The 24,671-nt window shown below is 39.5% G+C and overlaps 2 protein-coding genes across 5 annotated transcripts in view; one reads left to right on the top strand and one right to left on the bottom strand.

Moving 5' to 3' along the window:
• The window catches only part of DNAI4 (dynein axonemal intermediate chain 4), an 88,011-nt gene extending 77,364 nt beyond the window's left edge, over positions 1-10,647 (bottom strand). Inside the window, 2 exon segments of the mRNA XM_047082701.1 lie at positions 10,144-10,251; positions 10,253-10,647. Coding sequence (XP_046938657.1) covers positions 10,144-10,251; positions 10,253-10,311 — 167 coding nt within the window. The 5' untranslated portion in view covers positions 10,312-10,647.
• Positions 10,487-24,671, top strand: part of MIER1 (MIER1 transcriptional regulator) — a 60,094-nt gene continuing 45,909 nt past the window's right edge. Inside the window, exons 1-3 of one of the 4 annotated variants that reach the window (XM_047082705.1) lie at positions 10,487-10,576; positions 11,680-11,780; positions 14,504-14,577. In XM_047082705.1, coding sequence (XP_046938661.1) covers positions 10,510-10,576; positions 11,680-11,780; positions 14,504-14,577 — 242 coding nt within the window. In that variant the 5' untranslated portion in view covers positions 10,487-10,509. Of the gene's footprint in view, positions 10,577-11,679; positions 11,781-14,502; positions 14,578-15,882; positions 16,032-24,671 lie in introns of those variants that run through there. The other 3 variants (XM_047082702.1, XM_047082703.1, XM_047082704.1) reach the window with 3 other exon arrangements.

Here is a 24,671-nt window from a genome sequence, read left to right as displayed (position 1 = left end):
AAGCTAGAACAAGCAATCCTAAAATTTGTAGGGAACCACAAGAGACCCCGAATAGCCAAAGTAATATTGAAGAAGACCAAAGTGGGAGGCATCACAATCCCAGACTTTAGCCTCTACTACAAAGCTGTAATCATCAAGACAGCATGGGCATGGTATTGGCACAAAAACAGACACATAGACCAATGGAATAGAATAGAGACTCCAGAATTGGACCCATAAAAGTATGGCCAACTAATCTTTGACAAAGCAGGAAAGAATATCCAATGGAAAAAAGACGGTCTCTTTAACAAATGGTGCTGGGAGAACTGGGCAGCAACATGCAGAAGAATGAAACTAGACCACTTTCTTACACCATTCACAAAAATAAACTCAAAATGGATAAAGGACCTGAATGTGAGACAGGAAACCATCAAAACCCTAGAGGAGAAAGCAGGAGAAAACCTCTCTGACCTCAGCCACAGCAATTTTTTACTTGACACATCTCCAAAGGCAAGGGAATTAAAAGCAAAAATGAACTATTGGGACCTCATGAAAATAAAAAGCTTCTGCACAGCAAAGGAAACAACCAACAAAAGTAAAAGGCAACCAATGGAATGGGAAAAGATATTTGCAAATGACATATCAGATGAAGGGCTAGTATCCAAAATCTATAAAGAACTCACCAAACTCCACACCCGAAAAACAAATAACCCAGTGAAGAAATGGGCAGAAAACATGAATAGACACTTCTCTAACGAAGACATCCGGATGGCCAACAGGCACATGAAAAGATGCTCAATGTCACTCCTCTTCAGGGAAATACAAATCAAAACCACACTGAGATACCACCTCACGCCAGTCAGAGTGGCTAAAATGAACAAATCAGGAGACTATAGATGCTGGCGAGGATGTGGAGAAATGGGAACCCTCTTGTACTGTTGGTGGGAATGCAAACTGGTGCAGCCACTCTGGAAAACAGTGTGGAGGTTCCTCAAAAAGTTAAAAATAGATCTACCCTATGACCCAGCAATAACACTGCTAGGAATTTACCCAAGGGCTACAGGAGTACTGATGCATAGGGGCACTTGTACCCCAACGTTTATAGCAGCACTTTCAACAATAGCCAAATTATGGGAAGAGCCTATGAATGGATAAATTGTGGTTTATATACACAATGGAATACTACTTGGCAATGAGAAAGAATGAAATATGGCCTTTTGTAGCAATGTGGATGGAACTGGAGAGTGTTATGCTAAGTGAAATAAGTCATACAGAGAAAGACAGATACCATATGTTTTCACTCTTACGTGGATCCTGTGAAACTTAACAGAAGATCATGGGGGAGGGGGAAGGGAAGGAAAAAAAAAGTTAGACAGGGAGAGAGCCAAACCATAAGAGACTCTTAAAAACTGAGACTAAACTGAGGGTTGATGGGGGGTGGGAGGGAGGGGAAAGTGGATGATGGGCATTGAGGAGGGCACCTTTTGGGATGAGCACTCGGTGTTGTATGGAAAACAATTTGACAATAAATTTCATATAAAAAATTAAAAAAAAATTTTTTTTTTAATTTGGGTCTGTTTTGTTCCGTGCTATATCCCTAATGCCTACAATAGTACTCAACACACAGTAGCTGCTTAATAAATATTTGTTGAATAAATCATTATATCTAACTCAAAACATTCAATCTTCATACTCAGATGTTTACCAGCCTACTGGGTGGCTCTAGCTAAATATCTATAAGACATCTCAAACTGAATAGATGCATAATGAAATATCACACTTACTCATAAATCGGTTCTTCCTCTTTTATTCCCCATAGGACCCCAATAGAAAGGAATTAGTGAATGATGTTATATCTATCAATTAGGTAGTCACTGGGATCTTATGAGAGCATTATCAGTGACCCCCCAAATCTCCACATTCTAAGTTTTATGGGAAGGAACCATGTTTATCATGTCCACAATTTCAGGTCCAGCTATTAGCACTCTGCCTGATAGGCAATCAGAAAATACAGACCACTTTTTGAAAGAAATTAAAAGAAGTACCTGTAGCCAATTATGTTAGAAATTTATGGTATGGGGCACCTGGGTGGCTCAGTTGGTTTAAGGGTCCAACTTCACCTCAGGTCATGGTCTCATGGTTTGTGAGGTCAAGCCCCACATCTGGCATTCTGCTATCAGCATGGATCCTGCATTGGATCCTCTGTCCCCCTCTCTCGCTCTACGCATCCCCTGCTTGCACGCACATGCGTACTTTCTCTCTCTCTCTGAAAAATAAACACTTAAAAAAATCTGTGGTATGTCTCTAACTACATTAGAAAATAGATATTTCAATAGAGGCAAATTAGAGAAGATAACCACTTTGAGATTTCGGGAAGAGGTAACCACTTTGAAAGCCACTACACCTGAAAATAGAGTCATAATACAAGTGGTCATGTACAGCTGCACATTCTGGAGTTTCCTGAAGCAGGGACCTAGTTTGTTTTGACTCCTGTAACTCCATTATGTAGGGCAATAACTGAAAAATGTAAGGCATTCAATTGGTATCTGTAGAAAGAACTCCTGATGATCACTTCCATGTAAACAGAGGCAAATGACATTAAAAACATACTACATATACACAAATCTATGAAATAACCACAAAAAGAAAAGTAGGTGTGGCTTGTGAAAAAGTTTCTGTTTTAGCCCCTTCTTAGTTTAATGGGATGATGGTAATTTTTTTTTAATATAATTTATTGTCAAGTTGGCTAACATATAATGTATACAGTGTGCTCTTGGTTTTGGGGGTAGATTCCCATGATTCATCGCTTACATACAACCATACAACACCCAGTGCTCATCTCAAGTGCCCTCATCAATAGCCATCACCCATTTTCCCCTTTCCCGCCCTCCTCCCCCACCCCATCAACCCTGTTTGTTCTCTGTATTTAAGAGTCTCATGGTTTGCCTCCCTCCCTTTCTGTAACTTTTTTCTCCTTCTCTTCTCCCATGGTCTTCTGTTAACTTTCTCAAGTTCCACATTAGTAAAAACATATGATATGTATCTTTCTCTGACTTATTTCACTTAGCATAATACCCTCCAGTTCTATCCACGTTGCTGCAAATGACAGGATTTCATTCTTGAAACGATGGTAATTCCAACCTAAACCAAATAAATTTCTTCCATTCATTCCAGTTATTTATAGAACACTTGCTATACATAAGGCCCTGTGCTAAACACTGGCAAAGATACAATATGAATCAGATATAGACCCTAAGGAACTTATAGCCTAATAAAAGAAATAAAACATGTATATGATTATAATCAAGTACAAAATTGTATTTGCCTCAAAAGAAGTACACAGAAGATGAAATGAGAGTTTATTAAGATGACTTTGGCTGAGAGGTTTGAACAGAGAAATTATGAGTGACATCTAAGTTAGGTCATGAATTGTTAAGTGGGATTCCAAAGACATATTTGGGGTGTGCATATAAATGTGTGTTTGTGTTTGGTGCGGGTGGAGGTGAAGGGGGACAAAGGCATTGGAGCAAGATGAAAAATGCACCCTGAGGAAAAATCTTTGTGAACGATGAAGGTAGAAAAGCATGTGGTATATACAGGGAATCTTAAATGATTCAATTAAATACATGAAGGAAAACAAAGTTAACCTTTATAAAAGTAAAACAGCCAGGCTAAGTCTGGAATTTTTTACACAAGCAAGAGAGTGTCTTCGAAGGTTTTTAAGCATAAGAGTAAAGTGACTTAAACTATGCTTCAGAAAAATTTAGCTCTATGCAGCACATACTAGAAGTAAGATCATTAGTTAAGATGCTATGGGAATAGTCCAAGTGAGAAGCAATCAAGGTTTAACACAGGTGGCAGATGTAGAAATAAAACAAATACAACATATACCATGTATTAAGCATGTCTTTTTATCTTTGCATTTTGATGCTTTGACATCTAAGAACTTGTTCATCCTGGAGGGAATGCCCCTCCCAAGGCTAATGGATGCCTATACACAGTAAGGGCTCACTTATAAGCACGCTTATACAAACCAACCAATCCAGAGCCTAAACCCTTAACAACCTTTATCAGGCTGTCACGGAGATCTCATTCTCTGGGCCACTATCCACCTGCCCTAATCACCCTTGGGACAGGAATCAGACAATTAGAGATAGTCCCTATAACCAGAGCCTTCTGAAATTATTTAAATGAGCTCATTGTAAACCTGCTTATTCTGCTTTGTCTGTTCTTCCCACAGAAACCACAATAAAGGTTCGTGCCCATATTTCTTCTTGCTTGTTCTACCTCCAGACCGGCTCTTGTGCTTTCCCATGTGGTCCCCTGTGTGGCATGGCATGCCATATATCCTGTTTCTAGGGATCCATGAGTATTTAAAAAAATTTCTCCCCTCATAATAGTTATTTCCCTGTCAAAGTGTCTTACATACCTGATTAAAACATAACTCAGGCACCCTTAAAAGACAGCAGATACTGGGGCGCCTGGGTGGCGCAGTCGGTTAAGCGTCCGACTTCAGCCAGGTCACGATCTCGCGGTCCATGAGTTCGAGCCCCGCGTCGGGCTCTGGGCTGATGGCTCAGAGCCTGGAGCCTGTTTCCGATTCTGTGTCTCCCTCTCCCTCTGCCCCTCCCCCGTTCATGCTCTGTCTCTCTCTGTCCCAAAAATAAATAAACGTTGAAAAAAAAAAAAAAAAGACAGCAGGTACAGAACTGATCAGAATTGGTAACAGATAATAACAATACTACTTAAATTTTAAATTTCAAAGAACTTCCATCTATATTCTCTAGTTCAATTCTTATAATAACTTGTAAGATATTTAATAGTCATGTCTTGTTTTACAAACAAGAAAACTAAAACTCAAAGGTCAATTTAAATTTTTTTTTAATGTTTATTTATTTTTGAGACAGAGAGAGACAGAACATGAACGGGGGAGGGTCAGAGAGAGAGGGAGACCCAGAATCAGAAACAGGCTCCAGGCTCTGAGCGGTCAGCACAGAGCCCGACGTGGGGCTCGAACTCATGGACCGTGAGATCATGACCTGAGCCGAAGTCGGACGCTCAACCGACTGAGCCACCCAGGCGCCCCTCAAAGGTCAATTTAAATGCTCAAACTCATCCAATAATTCAGAGGCTATTAATCTGTTTATTTGTAAATTAAGGTTAATAATAGTACCTATCTCATTGAGTTAAGGTGATGATTAAATTAGTCTTCACTTTTTTTTTTAATATTTATTTATTATTTTTGAGCCACAGAGAGATAGAGTGTGAGGGGGGGAGGGGCAGAGAGAGAGGGAGACACAGAATCTGAAGCAGGCTCCAGGCTCTGAGCTGTCAGCACAGAGCCCAATGCAGGGCTCAAAATCACAGACTGCAAGATCATGACCTAAGCTGAAGTCAGATACTTAACCGACTGAATCACCCAGGTGCCCCTAAATTACTCTTCACTTCTAAAACACAATAAGAAGTTAAATTGTAGACATGTTCATATTAGATATCAGTGATATCTTGATGGAGCTGTCTGGTAGCAGTTAAAAATGCAAGAGTAAAGTGAATTTTAAGGAATAGAAGTGAAAGCTGGAGATTCAGATTTGAGAATCTCTGTATGGAGATGATAAGAAATGAACTGAGTCCCAAAATAAAAACCTAAAGGCATAAAAAGAAGGTAATAGAACCAAGGGGAGAAACTGGAGATAGTAAAAGAAATCAGAAAAGAGGTATTTGAATTAGTAAAGTTCAGGGATAACTTAAATTTATTGAGGAATATCAATACTGTCAGATGCTGCAGAGAGGTAGAAGTTAAGAAAGCCCATTGAATTTGGTGACTTTTGAAACCTTTAGATAACTCATTATTGACCTTTGAATAGTTTCTGTACAGAAATGGAGACAACAGATTGCAAGGGTTGAAAAGTGAACATAGATGTTCTGGTCCAACATGTAAAGACCACAAAAGTCATCAATCTTATTTTTATAACAAGAAAAAAGCTTAGCAAACTGAAAATCAACAGGTTTTTCAGATCCATCATTTAGTTTATAGGCAAACCACTGGCCTGAAAGTTGGACAGGCAGGAGAAAACAGAGAATCACAATTTACTGAGAGTAGAAACTTTGCAACTAGGGCCAGCAAATGGTAGGAAAACTTAAAGGATAACTGACTAATTGCTGGAGACTGAGTGTAGACTAATTTGAAAGGTAAAAATTCCTGAGGGCCCAGCCTCACACGGAGGCCCACCATGAGACTCATCGGGCTCTTGGGATGATCAGAGAAAAACTCCCTGATAATTTCAGCAGGGAGATAGGGCATAACTATTCTAAAATATACTCAGAATGTTCAGTTTTCCTTAACAAAGGCCTGCCCTCAAGGAAAACTATTTTATCAGAGCCTAACCAATGTGGGGGGAAGGAAATACACAACTCCAAGACCCTCTAGACTTCTTGTTCCACCTAAGGAAAAAAAATCTGAGAAACACTTATGAAGGTCACAGTGAAGGGACAAACGCCCACTAAAAGACTAAGACTAATCATGGGATTATAGAACACTTCCTCTCCCCCCAACATCTTATCACCACACCAAGAGGTCACCTGTACAGTAACAGGGGACTGGAATGGGAAGAAATGCAAGGCTCAGACTCTATGAAGGAGTCTCTAGGGAAGCCTAAAAAATACAGGAGACAAAAACAAGGACACCAGAGGAAATTGAAGCCTCAAAAACCCACCACACAGCCCAATTTCCAGTCAGATAGACACAAAATCTCACATTAAAGGCTTATTTTCCTCAGTTCATATTACCTGATGCAACATGTTCGTTTTCTTTTTTTTTTTTTTTTTTTTTTTTAATTTATTTTTGGGACAGAGAGAGACAGAGCATGAACGGGGGAGGGGCAGAGAGAGAGGGAGACACAGAATCGGAAACAGGCTCCAGGCTCTGAGCCATCAGCCCAGAGCCTGACGCGGGGCTCGAACTCATGGACCGCGAGATCGTGACCTGGCTGAAGTCGGACGCTCAACCGACTGCGCCACCCAGGCGCCCCAACATGTTCGTTTTCAACAAAAAATTACAAAGCATATCAAAGGGACAAAGAACAGTCTGAAAAAACAAAGCAAGCATTACAGCCAGACTAAGATATGGCAGACATTTCAGAATTGTCAAGAATAGGAATTTAAAATAATTATGATTAATATGCTAAGGACTCTAGGGGCACTTGGGTAGCTCAGTCGGTTAAGGGTCCAACTCTTGATTTTGGCTCAGGTAATGATCTCACAGTTTGTGGGATTGAGCCCCACAACGAGCTCTATGCTGACAGCGTGGAGCCTGCTTGGGATTCTCTCTCTGTCAAAATAAATAAATAAACTTAAAAAAATATGCTGAGGACTCTAATAGAAAAAGTGGATAACATGAAAACTCTAAGAAAGAATCAAAAGGAAATGAATGAACATGTAAGAAAGGAGAATGGAGGAACTAGGCAGAGAAGTGGGATAAAAGCATTGAAGAAAGAGTGGTTGTTTTTACCATGAAAGGAGATTGCTCATATTCCTAAGCTAATAGAAAAGATCTAATATAGGAAAAACTGGAATGAGAAAATGGAAAATTGGTAAATACATGTTTTATGAGATTCTTTTCAAGTTCAGGATTAAGTCCTAAAAGGAGAAAGATGAGAAATAACATTGGTTACTGGTCAAACCAATGGTTGTAAACTTTAAAGTCTATGAAATTTTGCTTTAATTGGGTAACCTGGCTATCTCAAAAAATGAAGATTATACTACTTCCCATCTCCCACCTGATTCTTTCCTTAATAGGTAATTTCCTACAAATTTGTCATTATGTAAGAAATTTCCAAGAGAATTTTTCTTAAAATTTTTTTTTTCAATGTTTATTTATTTTTGGGACAGAGAGAGACAGAGCATGAACGGGGGAGGGGCAGAGAGAGAGGGAGACACAGAGTCGGAAACAGGCTCCAGCCTCTGAGCCATCAGCCCAGAGCCCGACGCGGGGCTCGAACTCATGGACCGCGAGATCGTGACCTGGCTGAAGTCGGACGCTTAACCGACTGCGCCACCCAGGCGCCCCTCCAAGAGAATTTTTCTAATCCTCTCAGCTACTATGAGAGTTACAAGACTTTTTTTAAAAAAATCACATGAATTCAACACAATTTTACTTTCAGATTTCTATACCTACAAGTAAAACAAAAATCAGACAGGATGAGCAGTAACCAATATTAGGTTCAGTCAGCAAATACTTATTGAGTGCCTTCTTCATTGAAGGCAATAGCAGTGAACAAAACAAAAATGCCTGTTCCATGGAGTTCGACAATTTGGGTGAAGACAGAATAATGAAAAAGTGTATCATATACCAAGGAGGGATAAGTTTTATGGATAAGTTTACCCAAGGTTGAGGAACTGGATATATTGGTAATTAGAAATATTATTATTTTATGACGGGTGGATTAAAAAAAAAGTTTTAGTTTTGAGAGACAGAACGTGCACATAAGTGGGGGAGGGAGAAGGGGAGAGAGAGCGAGAGAGAAACCTCTTGTGGCTGGAACCCATGAACCATGAGATCATGACCTGAGCTGAAATCAAAAGTCAGACGCTTAACTGACTGAGCCATCCAGGCGCCCTGAGAAGGATTTTTGTTAAGGTGACACGTGAAGGAAATGTGAGTCATGAGACTAACTGGGGGTGCAATATACCAAAGAACAGCAAATGCATAAGCCTTAAAATGGGAAAATAATGTGCCTTACATTGTTGTGAAACAATGAGCCAAAGGAAAGGGTCCAAGGTGAGATCCTGTGGGTCTGTAATGACATGAGCTTTTTACTCATAGAAAAACTGGAGGGTTTTGAGAAGAGCCACAGTGATTGCTAAGTTTGGGGTATTAGAAGACCATTTAGGTGGTTACTGTGATGTGATAGGGACTTACATTAGGGAGGTAGTCTCGATTTATTTTGCAGGTAGAAATGATAGAATCTGCTGATGGAGTGGGGCATTAATGAAGTCAAGGGAAACTCCAAGGTTGTTTATTGTGTAATTGGAAGAGTGGAAACTCTCATTTACTGAAATGTCAAAGACTGCAAAATATATAAGGGGTTGAGGGGGGATTAGTTTTGCATATAAATTTGGAGATGCCTATTAACTTCTAAGTGCAGACATTTATTTTTTTAAAGTCTGGATTTTGGAAGAGGTGCTGGCTAGAAATATAAACTTGTGAGTCATTAGTATACAGGTGATTTTTAAAGGCATAACGCAATAGTGAAAAAAAGGTGTTTAAAAACTGACCCCAGCAACACTCCAGTATTTAGATATGAAAAGAAGAAAAGTTACCACCAGCAAAGTAATTTGAAAACAAGTAGCCATAAACCAAAGAGAGAACTAGGGAGGGCTGGTGTCCAAGAAACCAAACGAAGTGATTCAAAACTTGAGAAGTAGGAGGGTTAAGAATGGCCATTGCATTTGGATGCACGCCTATTGCTGACCTTCACGCAAACTATTTTGGTGTTGTGGTGGAATGGAAAAAAGACCCTGAGAACCATATTCTGGAGAGAATGTAAAGATCTCCCCCAAGAACTTTCAACAAGTTCTATTAAAGATTAGCTGAGCTAGTGGAGATTGGAGGAGAGATGCTGAAGGTCTGAGAAGAGAACAAAAGTGGTCCGGAAGTGTGGGAGAATGGATGAATCAGAAAACTTTAGTGCAATTGCTGGGCAGCACTAAAGAACCATTTGAAGTTGTAAGCGAAACAAGTCCACAGAGTTGTGTGCTCTTCTCCAACCTCTCGTTCAAGTGTTGCAGAAATGGCAGAACATTAGCAGGAATGGGTTTTAAAAGCACGATAGCATGAGGACGCAGGAAAAAACTTCGACGACAGAGCATTAGTAAAGTTCAGTCCTCTGGCTCACTGAAGCTGAGGATTGAATGGGGGCAACAAGCTTGACCCGGCAGACCGGAAAAACCACCCCAGGAATGCTAGGAGGAGGAGCGGTTCTAAACAAAGTAGGTCTTTCCCGTAGAGCAAGCACAGCAGTAGGGGGTTCAAAAAGGCTGTACTAGGCCACGGAAAGCGACACTGCGGTATGAGAGCTTCGAGGGATGACTGAACCCAGACGCACTAAGAGACTGGATCTAAAGGGGCTTCCTCCGAGACCCAGGAAGATTAGCGCCGGAACTTACAACCAGAGGTTCTGTTGCTTGCGGCTGTTTGCTGGAGAGATAGGCATGGTTGCGACAGGCTGTGGAGTGGTGGGCCACCCCTTCCCTGGCTGCTTCTGGAGTCCCTGTACCCCAACCCTCGGCGTTAGCGGCTCTGGCTGAGGCTCGGGAATGTTTGCCGGGCGTCATGGAGACGGAGGAACCCTGGCTCAACAAGCGGCCGCGCGGTTGGCTGGCGGCTGGAGACCGAGGAGGAGGGCGGAGGCGGAGGGGAGGGCAGAGGGTTGGTGGAGCAAGAGGAAGCCCCGGACGACGACTAGAAAAAGGAGGCGGGCGGCCCGGGCCCCAGGCCCCTCCCAGGTTCTGAGTCTCCCCGGCTGCAGGCGGATGGATGGGGCTTCTTCAGGCGGTGGCGGCAGCAGTGAAGGTGGCGGCGGCAGCAGCGGCAGCGGCTGTAAGTGCAGCCTCCATAAACCATCTCTCCTCTCCTAGTCCTGATTGGGATGAGGGGCTCCTAAAGTGTCCTCGGTCCCCTTTCTCTCCCTCCCCTCCCCCACCGTAGAGTACCGCCCGGAAGACCCTTAACTTCCGGGGAGGGGCTGAGAGAGAACGCGCCCGGCCCGCTTCCCCTCCCCGAGTGCGTCGCCCCTGTGGGCGCATGCGCAGCTGTCCGCCACAGCGCACCCCCTCCTAGCCCGGTCTTTTGCTTTGGCGGTGGCGGCGGCGCGGATCTTCCCCGGCGGCCGCGGTGCGCTGGGAATCCGCTGCGGTGTGAGTTCGTCTCGCGCAGTTCGCTTCCGCCCCTTTCTCCTGTCGGCTCCCGAATTCGGTCGGGGTGGGGCTAAGCTGACCATCCCCCTGTGGCTCCGCCTCTTTTCCCCTGTAGATCCGGGTTCGGTCCCAGCCCTCCCTTGGGAGGCTTCTGCTCGCACTGCAGTCCCCGTGGTGAGCAGGGTCCTGGGCAAGCCGCCCTTTTTGAAGGGAATGAGGGAGGGCAGGAAGACTGAAGAGGGCATTAATATGAAAGAACGAGGTTCTCCTGCCCGATGGGAAGATCCCTGGGGACAGATGCCTCCCCCTCCTTGAAATGGCCTTGTTTTTACAGCTTTTCTTGGAAAGATCCCTGGCTGGGAGCCCATTTCTGGTCCTCGTTTGCTGTGTGACCTTGGGCGAGTCACTACCCCTCTCTGGGCCCCAGTTATCCTTAAAGCTTCCTCCAACGCTAAAACTCTTAATTTTGCAGAAAAGCTTGTGCAGTTACAGACTCACCCGTCTACTGGGGCCGCTTAGCCCAGATGACGTGGAGTTGACTGAACGAACCTTCTTTCTTCAATCATGGATGGAATGAGGCGACCTATTTATTGGGTCGCTTTTATTTCTTTACAAATGGCATGACCCAAGGCCCATTAATGTTTTCCTAAAATTGTCATGGGATCCTTGTCCTAATTCTTGGCCATCTTTTTAAAAATGAGAGGTTGAGAATTAGAGACATGGTGAGCTTGCGGTATCATCATCTCTGGTCTCATTACTACTGAGGCTCTCTTTCCTTTGATCCAGATGGTGTGGTGGCTCGATTCTCCCAGTGCCTGGCTGAGTTTCGGACGTGGTTAAGAACCAACTGGTTGAGGTTCAATGCAGACAAGACGGATGTGATGCTGGTAGGCAGGGGCACACTTGGATATTAAGGGAGGGAAAATCCAAACTCCCTCAAGTAATATAAATATTACATTACTCTTCCTGTATATTCCAGTGTTTGAGAACTGATGATGGGCCAATAATTTCCAGAGTTTGGGTGAGGTAAAAATAACATGTCGACAATATTAGGACTATTAAGAAAAAAATCAGTTTGTGATAATCTGATAAAAGGGGTCGCCCGGTAAAACTCTATGTAAAAATTGTGAAAAAAAACAAGACTGTCCTTTGAAGAACCAAAAGGCTATGTAAGTGTTTTGAGGTGGGGTTAATAATAAAAACCAAACTAACAAAAAGATGATGCTGATTCTTGCATAGCTGTGGGGCTTCCGAATGTAATGCATTACTGCTTTGTAACCTGCATTCTGCCTACTAAAGTAAAGGTAAACTCTCAATTTATCTAAAATGTCATTTTAAGTTTTTTGATATTTAGGTGTATTTTCAACCAAATTGGTAGCTATCCATAAATTTTTACCTGCACATAATGTGTAGGTTGTCACTTTTAAATAAAAATTTTAGTAAATAGTTTACCAAATAATCTCAAAAGGGACTCATGGACTCTGAAAATTGTTAGGTAGAGAATTTGTTGTTAGCGTTTTGAATGCGCTGCATTCATCTGTTTCATTCAAACAGCCCTAGAGTAAACTGTTATAGATATTTTCTTGGAGCATTTTGAAAGGTACCTGAGTTGCATAACATTTTGTTTATGTAGTATGGATATATAGTACTTACATTTGCATCAGGTATTGGTACTGAATAACAGGTTATATTTCTTAGGTATATGTAAATTGCCAGAGACATTTATTTATTGGTCAGTTTAAGGTACTGGTTGAAGTAAAATTGTGACCTTAAAATGCTTTCGTTAAAGGAGAATACTAACTGAAGGGTTCCCGTGTGTGTGTGTGTGTGTGTATTATAACTTCTATAAAAAATGTTTAATAACTTTTTAATGGAGTATTCAGTAAATTGTTTAAAAATAATTTCCCAATATAATAACAGTTTTGAGAAGTTTCAACGTGGTGAAAGTTAATGTTAGTTTGCCTGAAAATAATGAAGCTTGTAGGTGGGGAATGGGAGCTAAAGAGGCATTTATTCAGGCTTTGTATAGAGATTTTTTTTTTGTTTTGGGACATTAGCCACAAACCTCACCTAAAATTGGAATTAACCACACTTTTTAGTTTAACTTTAAACATTTTACTACATGATGTAACAGAGCTATCATTTTGGACATCACATTAACACGTAATATAAACTGTAATGATTTTAAACAGCTCATAGGTATTAGTGAATATTCTCATACTTTTAACTCTGTCATGTCTTGTTTTTAGCTCTTCTAGTATCAATAGGCATTGAAGACTTATATTTTGTTATTCCAAGTATAAATATTGATTGCTTGCACTTAAATACAAAGAAGACATCTGTTGAATTAATCCGAAGTGCTGAAAAACTCAGGGAAATGGATGGAAGTAACTAGGAGATAGATTCTGGTTTAATAAAACAATGTTCCAAACAGAGCTTTGTCTGAAAAGAGCAGTGTCTTCATCAGTCATTGGAGGTGTTTTAGCATAGGCAGAAAAGCCTGGTAGTGGGGAGACATAATGAGAGATTCCTACCTGGACAGGGTAGAAATTGACTAAAGACACTAAGATTCTGTGGCTAATGAAAAGTTAATTTTTACATATTTGTTACTGAGGAGGTAAGCAAGAGTTTTTGAGAAAGACTTTGCTTTCCTCAAGGTGGTTCCTAAAATTTTGAAAGATAAGTGTATCACAAGAATAAAATGGGAGTAAAACCATGCTGAATTCAGGAGTAATGTGTTACAAATGACTTATAATGTTGCAGGCATTTCTTTTTATCTTTAGAATATCTGAACCTAAAAAAAATAAATAAATAAAATCACTGAATTCACATTTTTTTAAAAAGGGAAGGAGAAAAATATAGAGGGAATTTTTCCCCTAAACGATAATGCCACTTATAATTAGTAAAAATGATACACATTATTAATAAACTTAAAAGTCATTTATCAATAAGAGGGGGATATCCATTCAGATATCTCCTAGATGGGATTTTCCTGACAATTTCAGATTTTCCTGACAATTTCAGTAGCTTAAGGGACCATGATCCCCAGCTTTTTAATCACAATTGGGATTTTTTTGTTGAGGTTGAACTGAAGAATCAAAGACTAAATGGACTTAAGCAAGTTATTCCTGTACTTTGCATTTTGACAACACTTTTTAAAAATTTTTCTTTTTGTGAACCAGCTAAATTTCATATATTAACTTTGGTATTTAAATGGAAAACACTCCTTTATCCCCATGGTATTATAAAGCCTGAGTTTCTACCTCTGGGCCCCTGATTTCTGTCTTTACCCACCTCAGGTCTGTGCACATCAGTTGTTCTTTGCCTTCAGCTGTTTCCATCAAGTGTCTCAAAGTGAAAACTATTTAAACACAAACTGACTTTTCAAAAAATGACTTTTATTTTGAGTCCAAAGGACTAAGGTAATTCAGTAGTGTACTTCTGTATACCTGTGCTAAAATATTTATTCCCCCAAGGAATCCTCAAAAACACTTTTGTATAAGTATTCTAAAAAAAATAAAATGAAAATACTGTACAGTAAAAATTGTTTGTAGATTTGGGAACCTTAAAGTTTTCCTTTCTCTTCTTTCCCTTGCTTTTCTTTCAGTAGAAAATGTGCATCAGATGTTTATGTTTAATTGGTTTACAGACTGTCTGTGGACTCTTTTCCTGTCAAATTACCAGGTAATGTCCTTTCGCTTAGCAGCTTCATATACCTATAAATGCACAAGTTATTCATGCACAAATTATTATTGGACATAAGAATTTCAAGTTAATGTTGAATCTTTGGAAAAAGGAAACTGGTTAATAGAGTCTAGACTGTTAAGGGAATACAAATTTAAGCAAACAGCCCATGTTGCACTGTAAGTGAAGTATAAAAGAAAAACTGTGTGTGTGCACATTTATGCAGTATATTATAGTGCTGGCATCACATTTGGAAGGAATGACTTTTTATACTGAACTGGGTGATATGGGCAATCATTTTTTGAAATTGCATTAAAAACGCTTGAACATTTGAGGGAAAACGGGCTTTTTGAAATTAAGACTTAAACTCCTGGTTTAGTAAAATGTGTTAGTGCATGTTTTAATATCACCTTTGTATTAGCCAGTATCTGCGTTAGTAATGGAAGTGAAACATGTTTGTTATTTTGCAGTCATTGACCCTGCAGTCATTAGAATTGGTTTCAAAGCCAATTGGCAGTTCTAGGCCAGTATTTTAAAATAAACTTTCAAACTGTAGGCATTTCAGGCATTGCAAATAAGCAGGTTTTCCCTCTCTGCAGTCAAGTCGGAGATTATTTATATCTATCAAAGAGCAGCTTTTCAGTATTTCGCATTTTGAAATTTTCTCCAGTTGTGCAAAATTCAAACATTGCACAATTATGTTGCTCCTGGCATCTCAGGAAGCGTGTGAGGAAAAGCAGATGAGATGTGAGGATGGCAGACTACCTATCCACAGTCCCTTAATCTCTGACCTCTAAGGTTTGGGGATGTGGGATTTTACATTTCCCGTCGGGAATCAACGGAGAGAGAAATACTTATCAAGAGACAACCGCTTTCAAAGCGCACTACTTTGTGCCTTTGCCGTTGTTGCATCACAGCAACATCCGTTTTCAGCAAATGCTCTTCGAAAAAGGCCTACATGTAGAATGTAACGTATCTTTTCCCCTGCGATGTGAATGCTGGACACGGTTTTCTGGGCACTTTCCCTTGACCTCTCTGGTCCCTTAGAGCCCTCTCCTTCAGCTGGAGTCGCGGATCCGCTAAGGGCAGGGGAGGCGCCCCGCGCGGAGAAGCCCACCTACCCCCACACCCACCTTGACTCCGCCCCCTCCGCGCTCCTCCCGGGGAAGGCTTCCGCGGGGCCGCGCGCGCGCGCCCGCCTCTGCTCCTGCGCGCGCTCAGGCTTTTTCCCTCCAGTCCAGCTCGGCCGGGGCGCCGCGAGGGGGCGGAGTGGGGTGTGGTGGGCGCGCTCGGGCGGCTCCTGCGCGTTCCCGCCGAGGCAGCGGCGGCGGGAGCGGTAGAGACGGCGGCGGCGGCTGGAGTCCCGTTGCCGACTCTCACATCCGGGTTCTGGCCGTGACCCAGCTGCGGCCGCCGCGGAGATGTGACCCGTCAGTACGGCAAATATGGCGGAGGTAAGGGAGCGAGCTCCCCCTCCCCGTCCCGGAGCCGGGCGCCCCGGGCCCTGGCCGGGGAGGAGTGGAGTGGGCCTGGCTAGGAGAGGCCCAGCCCTGCTGGCGCCACTGCCCACCTGTTGTCCGGAACAGGCCGCGCTCTGGGCGGGAGCTTTCCTTGGAACTTAGTTGGGATGGGTTCGGGGGTAGGAGGAAGCGGAGGCGTAGTTGGACTTCGGGGGCAGTTTGAAGGGTCGAGTGCTGCGTGGTAGTGCGTGCGGAGAGGGGCGAGGGCGAGTGGGCGCCCTCCAGGCAGGGGCGCCGGTGGCGCAACTTCGCCGGCCGGTGCTAGGGGCCAAGAGAGAGGAGCTGCTGCTTCCTCTTCTTGCGAAGTTTCTTCCCTCCTTCACCGAGATGCTGTTGCGCCCTTCCGTGTCACCCCCACCCGTTTGCTACTGACATCCAGTCCGTGTTGATGGGGAAAACGTAAGGCAGAATGGCCTTCAACTCTCATTTTTCTCATGGAGCTAAGATGAGCGTGGAGAAATAAACGTAGCCTTTCGCGATCCGGCCCTTTAGGTTGGGGGAATCCCCCTGAATCTACGGAACAGTTCCATTCCTTCCGAAGGTAGAACCTTTTTTTCTCTTTATGTTTCGGAAGAGTTGCTTTCTACCTTTCCCCCTCTTCACTTTCCAGGCATCCCCCCCCCCGCCCTTTCCTATCAAGGCTATCTATTATTGTCTTTTTTTCCCCCTTTTATGGGAGGTTTTTTTGTTGGTCCCCCCCCCTTTTTTTCCAGTAAACGAGTTGACCAAAGCCCCCTTTCCTCGGTGGTAATTGTTTTATATTTTGGGGCCTCAAATCGTGGCAAATAACCACTGTTATGATTCATTGAAACTTAGTGTTAACGCCTCTGGAGATTTGAATTTTTGTTTCTGATTTAAACCTTTAAACATTTGATTTTTTTAATACTTTTTTTTCCCCCCTTACCCTCGGAAAAATTCGTTATTCCTTACCCCCTAGAGTTCAGGAAGTGATAGTATTTGGAGTTTTAAGTCTACTTTGAGTGAGAGCCTCACTAAATGATTGATAAGGCATTTCTTCTGTGTGAATTACCGTTTTCATGGGCTCAGACATCCCCAAATTCACGAATAGGTAAAAAAATTTTCTTATCATCCAGTCCCCAATATTTGTCTTCATTAATTGCTGTATGAAGTCAGTGGTGTAGGTGAATACTTTAAATGTGGGATACTGAAATATAGATTATGGAAAAATATTAATTTGGACGCTTTTTCATATACCTGTTGAGTGGAGGGACCTGAAAGTTAGCTGTTTTGTGGAATTGCTCTTAGGTTGCCCCTTCTGCTTTCCTTACGGAAACTGGCTTTGTACTTTTGTAGTGGAGTATTTGCTGTTAAAGGAAGAGGAGATTCACTGTAGCAGGAGTCTTCACTGCTAGTAATCTTTTAAAAACATTTAATACTTTTGATTTAAAACTAAATTTAGATCTTAGATTGATTTCCATTTCTTTTGTTCTTTGTGGTTAAAGAATTGTATTTCAAGGCACATGAGTTGGAGAAAACCTAGTACTTTGTATTTCATTTAAATGTGACTGGATTCATTCCACTGGGCTGAAGGAATTTTAGTCCTGGTAAGATTTTTAAGTGTTCTTTTTTTCATGTGTGAGTTGGGGAAGGCGTTGTATGTAGCTGGATTTACCTACATTTTGTTAAATAGCCTTCAGTGGATTCCCCCTTTCAGTGAATGCCTCTTAGATAAGCAGCAGTGTACTGTGGTAGGTTATGTGGTTTCTTCCTTCACGGTGCTGCTCACAATGACTTAAGCTTTAAGTTTTGTAGTCCTATTTTAAGGCAAGCTATTATTGAAGGAAAATAACTTTGTTTTTGAAAATACAGTGAAATTTAAGTTTAGAAAGCTTCGCCCAGAAATTTTAATTGCCCAGCACACTGAAAACTCAATATGTAAATAGGAGTATATTAATATTCTTGTTTTAGAAATTAAAGATGGTTGTATCATAAGAGAGGAAAAGCAATATTTTGAGTCACTAATCATTTCCTAATATTTTCAAGTTTTAGTTTTCTTAAAAATTGCATTACTTGGAGAATGGATTTCTCATGTTCAGTAAGGAACGCATGGATGGTTCAATTTCAAGAAGAGTAAACCTGAACTTTGTGTTCAGTGAATTTATTTAGTGACCTGAAATCTCTAAAAAAAAAATTCATCTTTTAGTGTTGGATAGTTTTGTTTTTAGTGAATTTAGAAGAATGGGGAAACCTTCATTCATCTGTGTCCTACAAAATACCTAAACAGGTGGAGAGGTGAAAAGTAAAATTAGTTTGTATTGTTCTGATTTCAATATTTTAGTAATTAGGATGATTTTAGAAATTAGTTATTTTTAAAACATAGATGGAGAAGTGCTTGCTTTTATTTTTATATGGGCACTCAGGAGATTCATTCTTTGTGATGCCAGTATAAAGCATCTGGTAGAATAAATCAAATGTGCTATTGCACTTTTGGTTCAGTAGACCTGAGCATTGAAGCTGACTGGTAAAATAACAGAAAATGCAAAGCAACAATATACATTTATTTGATAAATCTGAGGGGAAAACAGGTTATTGAAGAAGCATGTCTCCAGAGAAAAATGTCAATATTATGCTTCTAGGTTCGTTGTTGTTGTTGTTATTTCCTACATAGGAGAATGACCTTACCTTGTTTTTCCAGAAAAGTGTTTAATTCTTGAATACAAATTGATTTAGATGTGAATAGAATATACTAATTTTTTCATATTTGATCTGATCACCTAGGCAGTCTATAAGTAGGAAGTATGTGTTTAATGGTTCCTCAAATCATGCTAACATTAAAAACATATTTAATGTGCTTAGAAGAAATGGCACATACTCTTTTTCTTAATAGGTTTTTAGTAATATTTTTCATTGCTTTTTATCCCTTAAAATTACTTATCAACCTTCTAAAAGGAGGTTCTCCTAGTTACACTTAAAGGAAGGAAATTACAGGGTAGTTGCAGTTTTACAAAGGCAATGAGAAAGAAAGAATAAGAGGAAGAAATAGTTGATCCTTTGGGTTTTATAAGGAATGTGGTACAGGGACCTTTGGGAATGAACAATTTGTCTGTTATTTCAGGGTTTGTAAACACATATGGGACTTTTCTTTTCCAGGGGGGGGAAAAAGCTACAACATAGTGTAAGATCTATCTTTTCACCTAGGTCATATTGCTATCATATAAAGAGAAGAAGATTTTAATGAACCTACTTTTCTATATTAGTTTTAAGTATTTAAACCTTTTCAAAACCGATACATAATCTGCTTATTCACTGTCACATCTTCATTTATTTCTCTTGAAAACACACTCCTTGCTTAGTGGGTTTTAGTGTATTTGGATTTCATTTTTTAAGGAAATAGGATCATCTTGACCATTCTTCTTGATGGTGTTAATTTCTGTTCTAAACAAAACTTGTTTCACTGCAGTAGATTTAGGCCTTAAATAATTCTCTATAGTGGTAATGAACTTTTTAGTGTTTATACTTGAGTGTATTTAGGATTTATCCAGAGTAAGACTCTGGATAAATGTATGAGAATCTAATAAAGTTTAATTCAGAAGGAGTGATAAAGTGCTTGATAAGGTAGAAAAGGTTGGTTGGAGGATATATAAAAGTCGATTACTTTTAGAGAATTTTTCTACAGGAGAGTAATCAGTTTTTCAAATCAGAAATAAAACACTGGCATGCCTGGGTGGCTCCGTCAGTTGAGTGTCCAACTTTGGCTCAGGTCATGATCTTCTGCTTTGGTTCGTGAGTTTGAGCCCCGCATTGGGCTCACACAAAACCCACTTTGGATCCTCTGTCCCCCTCTCTCTTTGCCCCTCCACTGCTTGCACTCTCTCTCTTAAAAATAAACATTAAAAAAAAAAAAAAGAAAACAAACACTGCCATAAGAAACTGATTAGTAAAAATAGAAAAGTAATCACCTGTATAGAAATTTCTTGCTTGAAGTTAGCTTGAGTCCCTGTATGTTTCAAAAGATTTGCAAATGGTTTCAAAATTCATTGCAGTGATAAAACTGTTCAAGTACCAGTCATCACCTGGGACCCATTCTGTTTGACTTATTCTATGGCTTATAAGAATGACTGTTAAATTATGTTTGTGTAGATAGGAAATTCATAAAGTAGCACCCCCAAAAAAGCTTTTTGCAAATTGAGATTTTTTTTTAAAGGTCCTAGATTTTAAAAAAAAATTCAGAAGAGGCTGTTAAACATATCCCATCCCTTTAGCTAAGTATTCCTTGGTAGTGTTAGGTCTTTTGAGCAGTTTATAATAAAAGTAAAGAACTTAGATCTCAAAGGAAATTGAACTAGAAGATATCTAAATCTTACTTTGAGAAAATGAAACTGAGCAGAGTTGATGCAATTTGTCCTAAGTTGTGCAGTTAGGCTGTGGCACAATTAAGAGTGGAACCTAGGCTTCTGAATTCCTAGTGCTTAATAATAGCAATTCATCCTCTGAGTTATTACTACTGTAGTCAATTTGCTAGTTTTACCAACACGACTTTCTTAATCTTTTTTATGCCCCCAAATTCTTCAGGGGAAAGTTAAGTGACTTAGTTTTGTATGGAGGAAGAGAAATGGTGAGCACAGTTCCCCTGCTTTCTCCACCTGGAGGAGGGGCATCTAACTCCTTCCTGGCTTCTATCCCCATCACTTGAGAACCTCTGATTTAGTTAGCAGCGTCTATATTGTTAAGTAGGTGATGATAACAAAGAAATGGTGGTGGAATTAGTTTGAGGGGAGAAATTAGTTCAGACAGTTATGTTTATTTGAAAATATGCTTTTGATTGCCTGGAATATATGAATCTGATTACTTCATTTTTACCTTTTTTTTTAAATGGTTATATTCTAGATTACTGTGTTCTAGAGACACATTTGAAGATATCTGAGGCATTTAATATTTGTTACAAGTATTAGCAATTTGATCAACTAAATCATATATGTGGTGAAGATATAAAAGTCAGCTGTTCATTTTTTAATTTGATTTAGCCTACTCATACTCTGTGTGACTGTCTAGTTATGGTTTCTGTCTCAGATAATTATGTATGCACCTAAAAGAAAACTAGGTTATTTTTCTAAATGATACATTTGTTAAAAAAAAAAAAAAAAGTGGCTAGCAATAGGTTTTCTTAAAAATCTAAAAGTAGAGGAAGGAAATGAAAATTGCTCATAATTCCATAAGATAATCTCCACTGACTTTCTTAAAAAAAAAAAAAAACAGTAATACTAACAAGTGGTTAGAAAATTCCAATAGTATAGAAGGGTATAAAATGAAAAAGACTTTCTCTCCCCAACCCATTCCCTAGAGATAACTATTGTTACAGGGTTTTTTTTGTGTGTACTTTGGAGAAAAAAAAAAAATGTCATTTATATTCCAGCCCAAGTTACCCCCTTCTCTACTTTTTTTTTTAACTCCTAATATATGTATGAATAAATAAATAAATTTTTTTACATTTTTTTCCTCATTCACCACAAACAGACTTGTCTCTTTTTAATGGATTAATAGTGTTTTGTTGCTTGGAAGAACAGTATTTCATTTCTAACTAGTTAAATGATAGACTTGAAAATTTTTTCCCAACATTTTGCTATGAACCACTTTATGGTAACGACTGTTAAACATGTATCTTGGTATGCTTTCTTAGGCTTATCAGTAGGATAATTTCATATTAGCAAAATGATCACTGGAAGGGTTAAACCAACTTGTATTTTTCTACCAATGATGTATGAGTGCATCATAAATACATTTTCACTTCTAATGAAAAATTTTCTTTACTATTTGCATTTTCTAGTTTGTGCCTTTTCTAAAAATACAAAAAAAAGTTACAAATGAATACCTGTTTTACAGCTCTAGTTTTAAACAGGTACTAATTTGTGCATCATTAATGGTAGATGTCGCAGGTTTTTCTGGAAGATATTGTTAAAGATACCACTTCCTAAATAGACATAGATAATAGTCTGACATGACAGATGATAACTTGCAGTCACATTTTAAATATACTTTGAACAGATGAAAAACATTCAAAAAAGAAAGAAAGTAAGGGGGAGGAAGGAAAGAGGTAAAGAGAAAAGATTTTTAATATAGTTGTTCCCTTGGAAGGTATAGAAATATTCAGGTTGTAGACTTCAGTTCCACCTTCACCACTTACCATGGATCAAGTCACATTATCTCCCTGGGTTTGCTAATCTATAAAATGATGTTGGCAGAGTGGGTATTATTGCCAGGTATGTAGTTATGATCAAGTAACTTTATGCATTTGAGAATATGTAGTACTATATAAATGTAAGCTGGTTCTGCTCTTCTAAATACCTGAATAAAAAAATGCTCACATTCTGTACTTAAATTTCCTGTATTATGATAGTGAACTTTTACTTTGAAAAATAATTTTTTTGCCTGCAGTTGGGACAAAAGTAATGTATAGTATAAAATTTTCAAATGCCAGTTTTCTAAAAGGTCAGTTTTTAAATTAATTGAGTATAATAAACTTATAAGAAATATCTCACTCTCACCCAGCCCAAATGGAAACAGTGGAATTATATTTTGAACATGGAATACTAAAATGTATGTCTAGAGGCATATCTCCCTACTTCCCCTTCCCTATCCTAACCTAGGTACACATCAGTCAAATTACAGTTCTTGAAACATTCCAGTATTTCTGATGTAAAATGGTCATTAATGCTGTCTTTGAATACTGGGTGTTCTCCTTTCTGCCAGCTAACCATACAAATAATACCAGTCCTCTGAATATTTGGTATCTTAATTAACGGAAAATATTTGGGACCTTTTTCAGAACTTTAAAGTGATAGATAACTTTACCAATACAACACAACAATCAGTATGGTATTGGCAGTTAGTGCTTTTTGAGGCCTTTTAAAACCTGCAAACGCCATTCACAACTCAGTGTCTTTGTTATTGCCAATACCTAACATCTGTGAAAATGTACCTTTTATTCAGAAGAAGAATGACATTTTTAATCAGAAACCCCTTTTTATCAGAAGACTGTTAAATGGAGTAATTATTAGAGTGTTCAAAAAGAACTAAATGCTCAAAGAGCCATTTCTCTTAAGCTCCTAATTTGAAAGAAATGCTGATTTTCTTGTTTCTGCCCTGCAATATTTTCAGAAGTTTACTAAAAAGGAAAAACAGCACTGTGAGGCTACTTTGTGAGTGGCAAACCTGGGACCAGATAAAGACAGTCATCGTTGCCGTAGCCTTGGACAGAAATTGTGCTTAAACTTGGGAAACAAAGCATAACTGCATGACATAAAAGTAGATTAATATTTTAAAATATTGATTTGCTGTATAATAATTTGTGTGGTGGTTATATCCGTTTTGAGCTTAGAAGTGTGTTACTCTGCCCATAAGATGTTAAGCAAGCTAGAAACCCTTTTTATAGTTACATTACTCTATCACCCTGCTTTTCAGCTTCCTGTTAGAGGAATGGAATTAATAAGTAGCACTGGTTTGACTCTGTGTGGCAGAGCAACTTTTAAGTAAGGGTAGTGGTGTGACACTTGAAAATATATAATACTGACTACTGTCAGTCTTTTATTAAAGTAAGTTGATGCTATAGTCAAGAGCCATTTTAAGAATTAAAAGGGAAAAAAAATAGGACCCTTGGGAAGTGTGCTTCAAAAGAACCTAAGTCACCATGTACAATAGAGAATGTCATACTTAATACAATAGCATACTATGGACAGTTTCAAAATAGAATTTTAACACCTTAAAAGAAATTTGTCTTAGATGCCTAGCTTTTGAAAAATTCGTCGCTTTCCTCATTTTATTTTGTTCTTCTCCGCTCCCTTCCGCATTAGTTACCAGAAAGAAGGAAAATAGACATCTTCCTTATGATGGGGTTATGTCCTGATAAACCTATCATAAGTTGAAAATATTAAGTCAAAAATGCATTTAATATACTTAACCTACTGAATGAACATCATAGCTTAGGCTAGCCTACCTCAAGCATGGTTAGAACACTTACATTAGCCTGCAGTTGGGCAGAATTGTCTAACACAAAGCCTATTTTATAACAATGTATTGAATATCTCATGTACTTCATTGACTACTAGACTGAAAGTGAACAACAGAAAGGTTGTATGGGTACACAATGGTTATAAGTGTATTGGTTGTTTGCCCTCGTGATCGCATGCCTGACTGGGAGCTGCAACTAGCTGCCACTGCCCAGTATCACAAGATAGTATCATACCACGTGTTGGTAGCCCAGGAAAAGATCAGAATTCAAACTTCGGTTTCTACTAAACGGGTATTCCTTTTGCACTATCATAAAGTTGAAAAATCGTAAGTTGAGCCATAATTGTCAGGGACTGTCTGTGCTGGAATAACTTATCCTTGCTAATAATTTTGGGCTTCTAGCGTGCCTGACTTCTAATGGGCATGAAATAGCTCTGAATGAATAGGAAAGGTTTTAACTATGAAGCACATGCCATTTGAAGCATCTTGAGTTTTTGTTATATATTTACAGAAGTTTATGTTTGTATATGACTTGTTTATAATTTTGAATTAACTGAATTTAGATAAAATAATAGCCTCAAACCGTCAAGTGGTCGTTATTACCAAAAT

Source organism: Lynx rufus, unplaced genomic scaffold (assembly GCF_022079265.1).
Source record: "Lynx rufus isolate CCGP_SWC_20201006 ecotype Redwood Valley unplaced genomic scaffold, mLynRuf1.p SCAF_2, whole genome shotgun sequence".
In the NCBI taxonomy this organism is placed as follows: Eukaryota; Metazoa; Chordata; class Mammalia; order Carnivora; family Felidae; genus Lynx; species Lynx rufus.
This window is presented reverse-complemented; position numbering and strand designations above follow the sequence as displayed.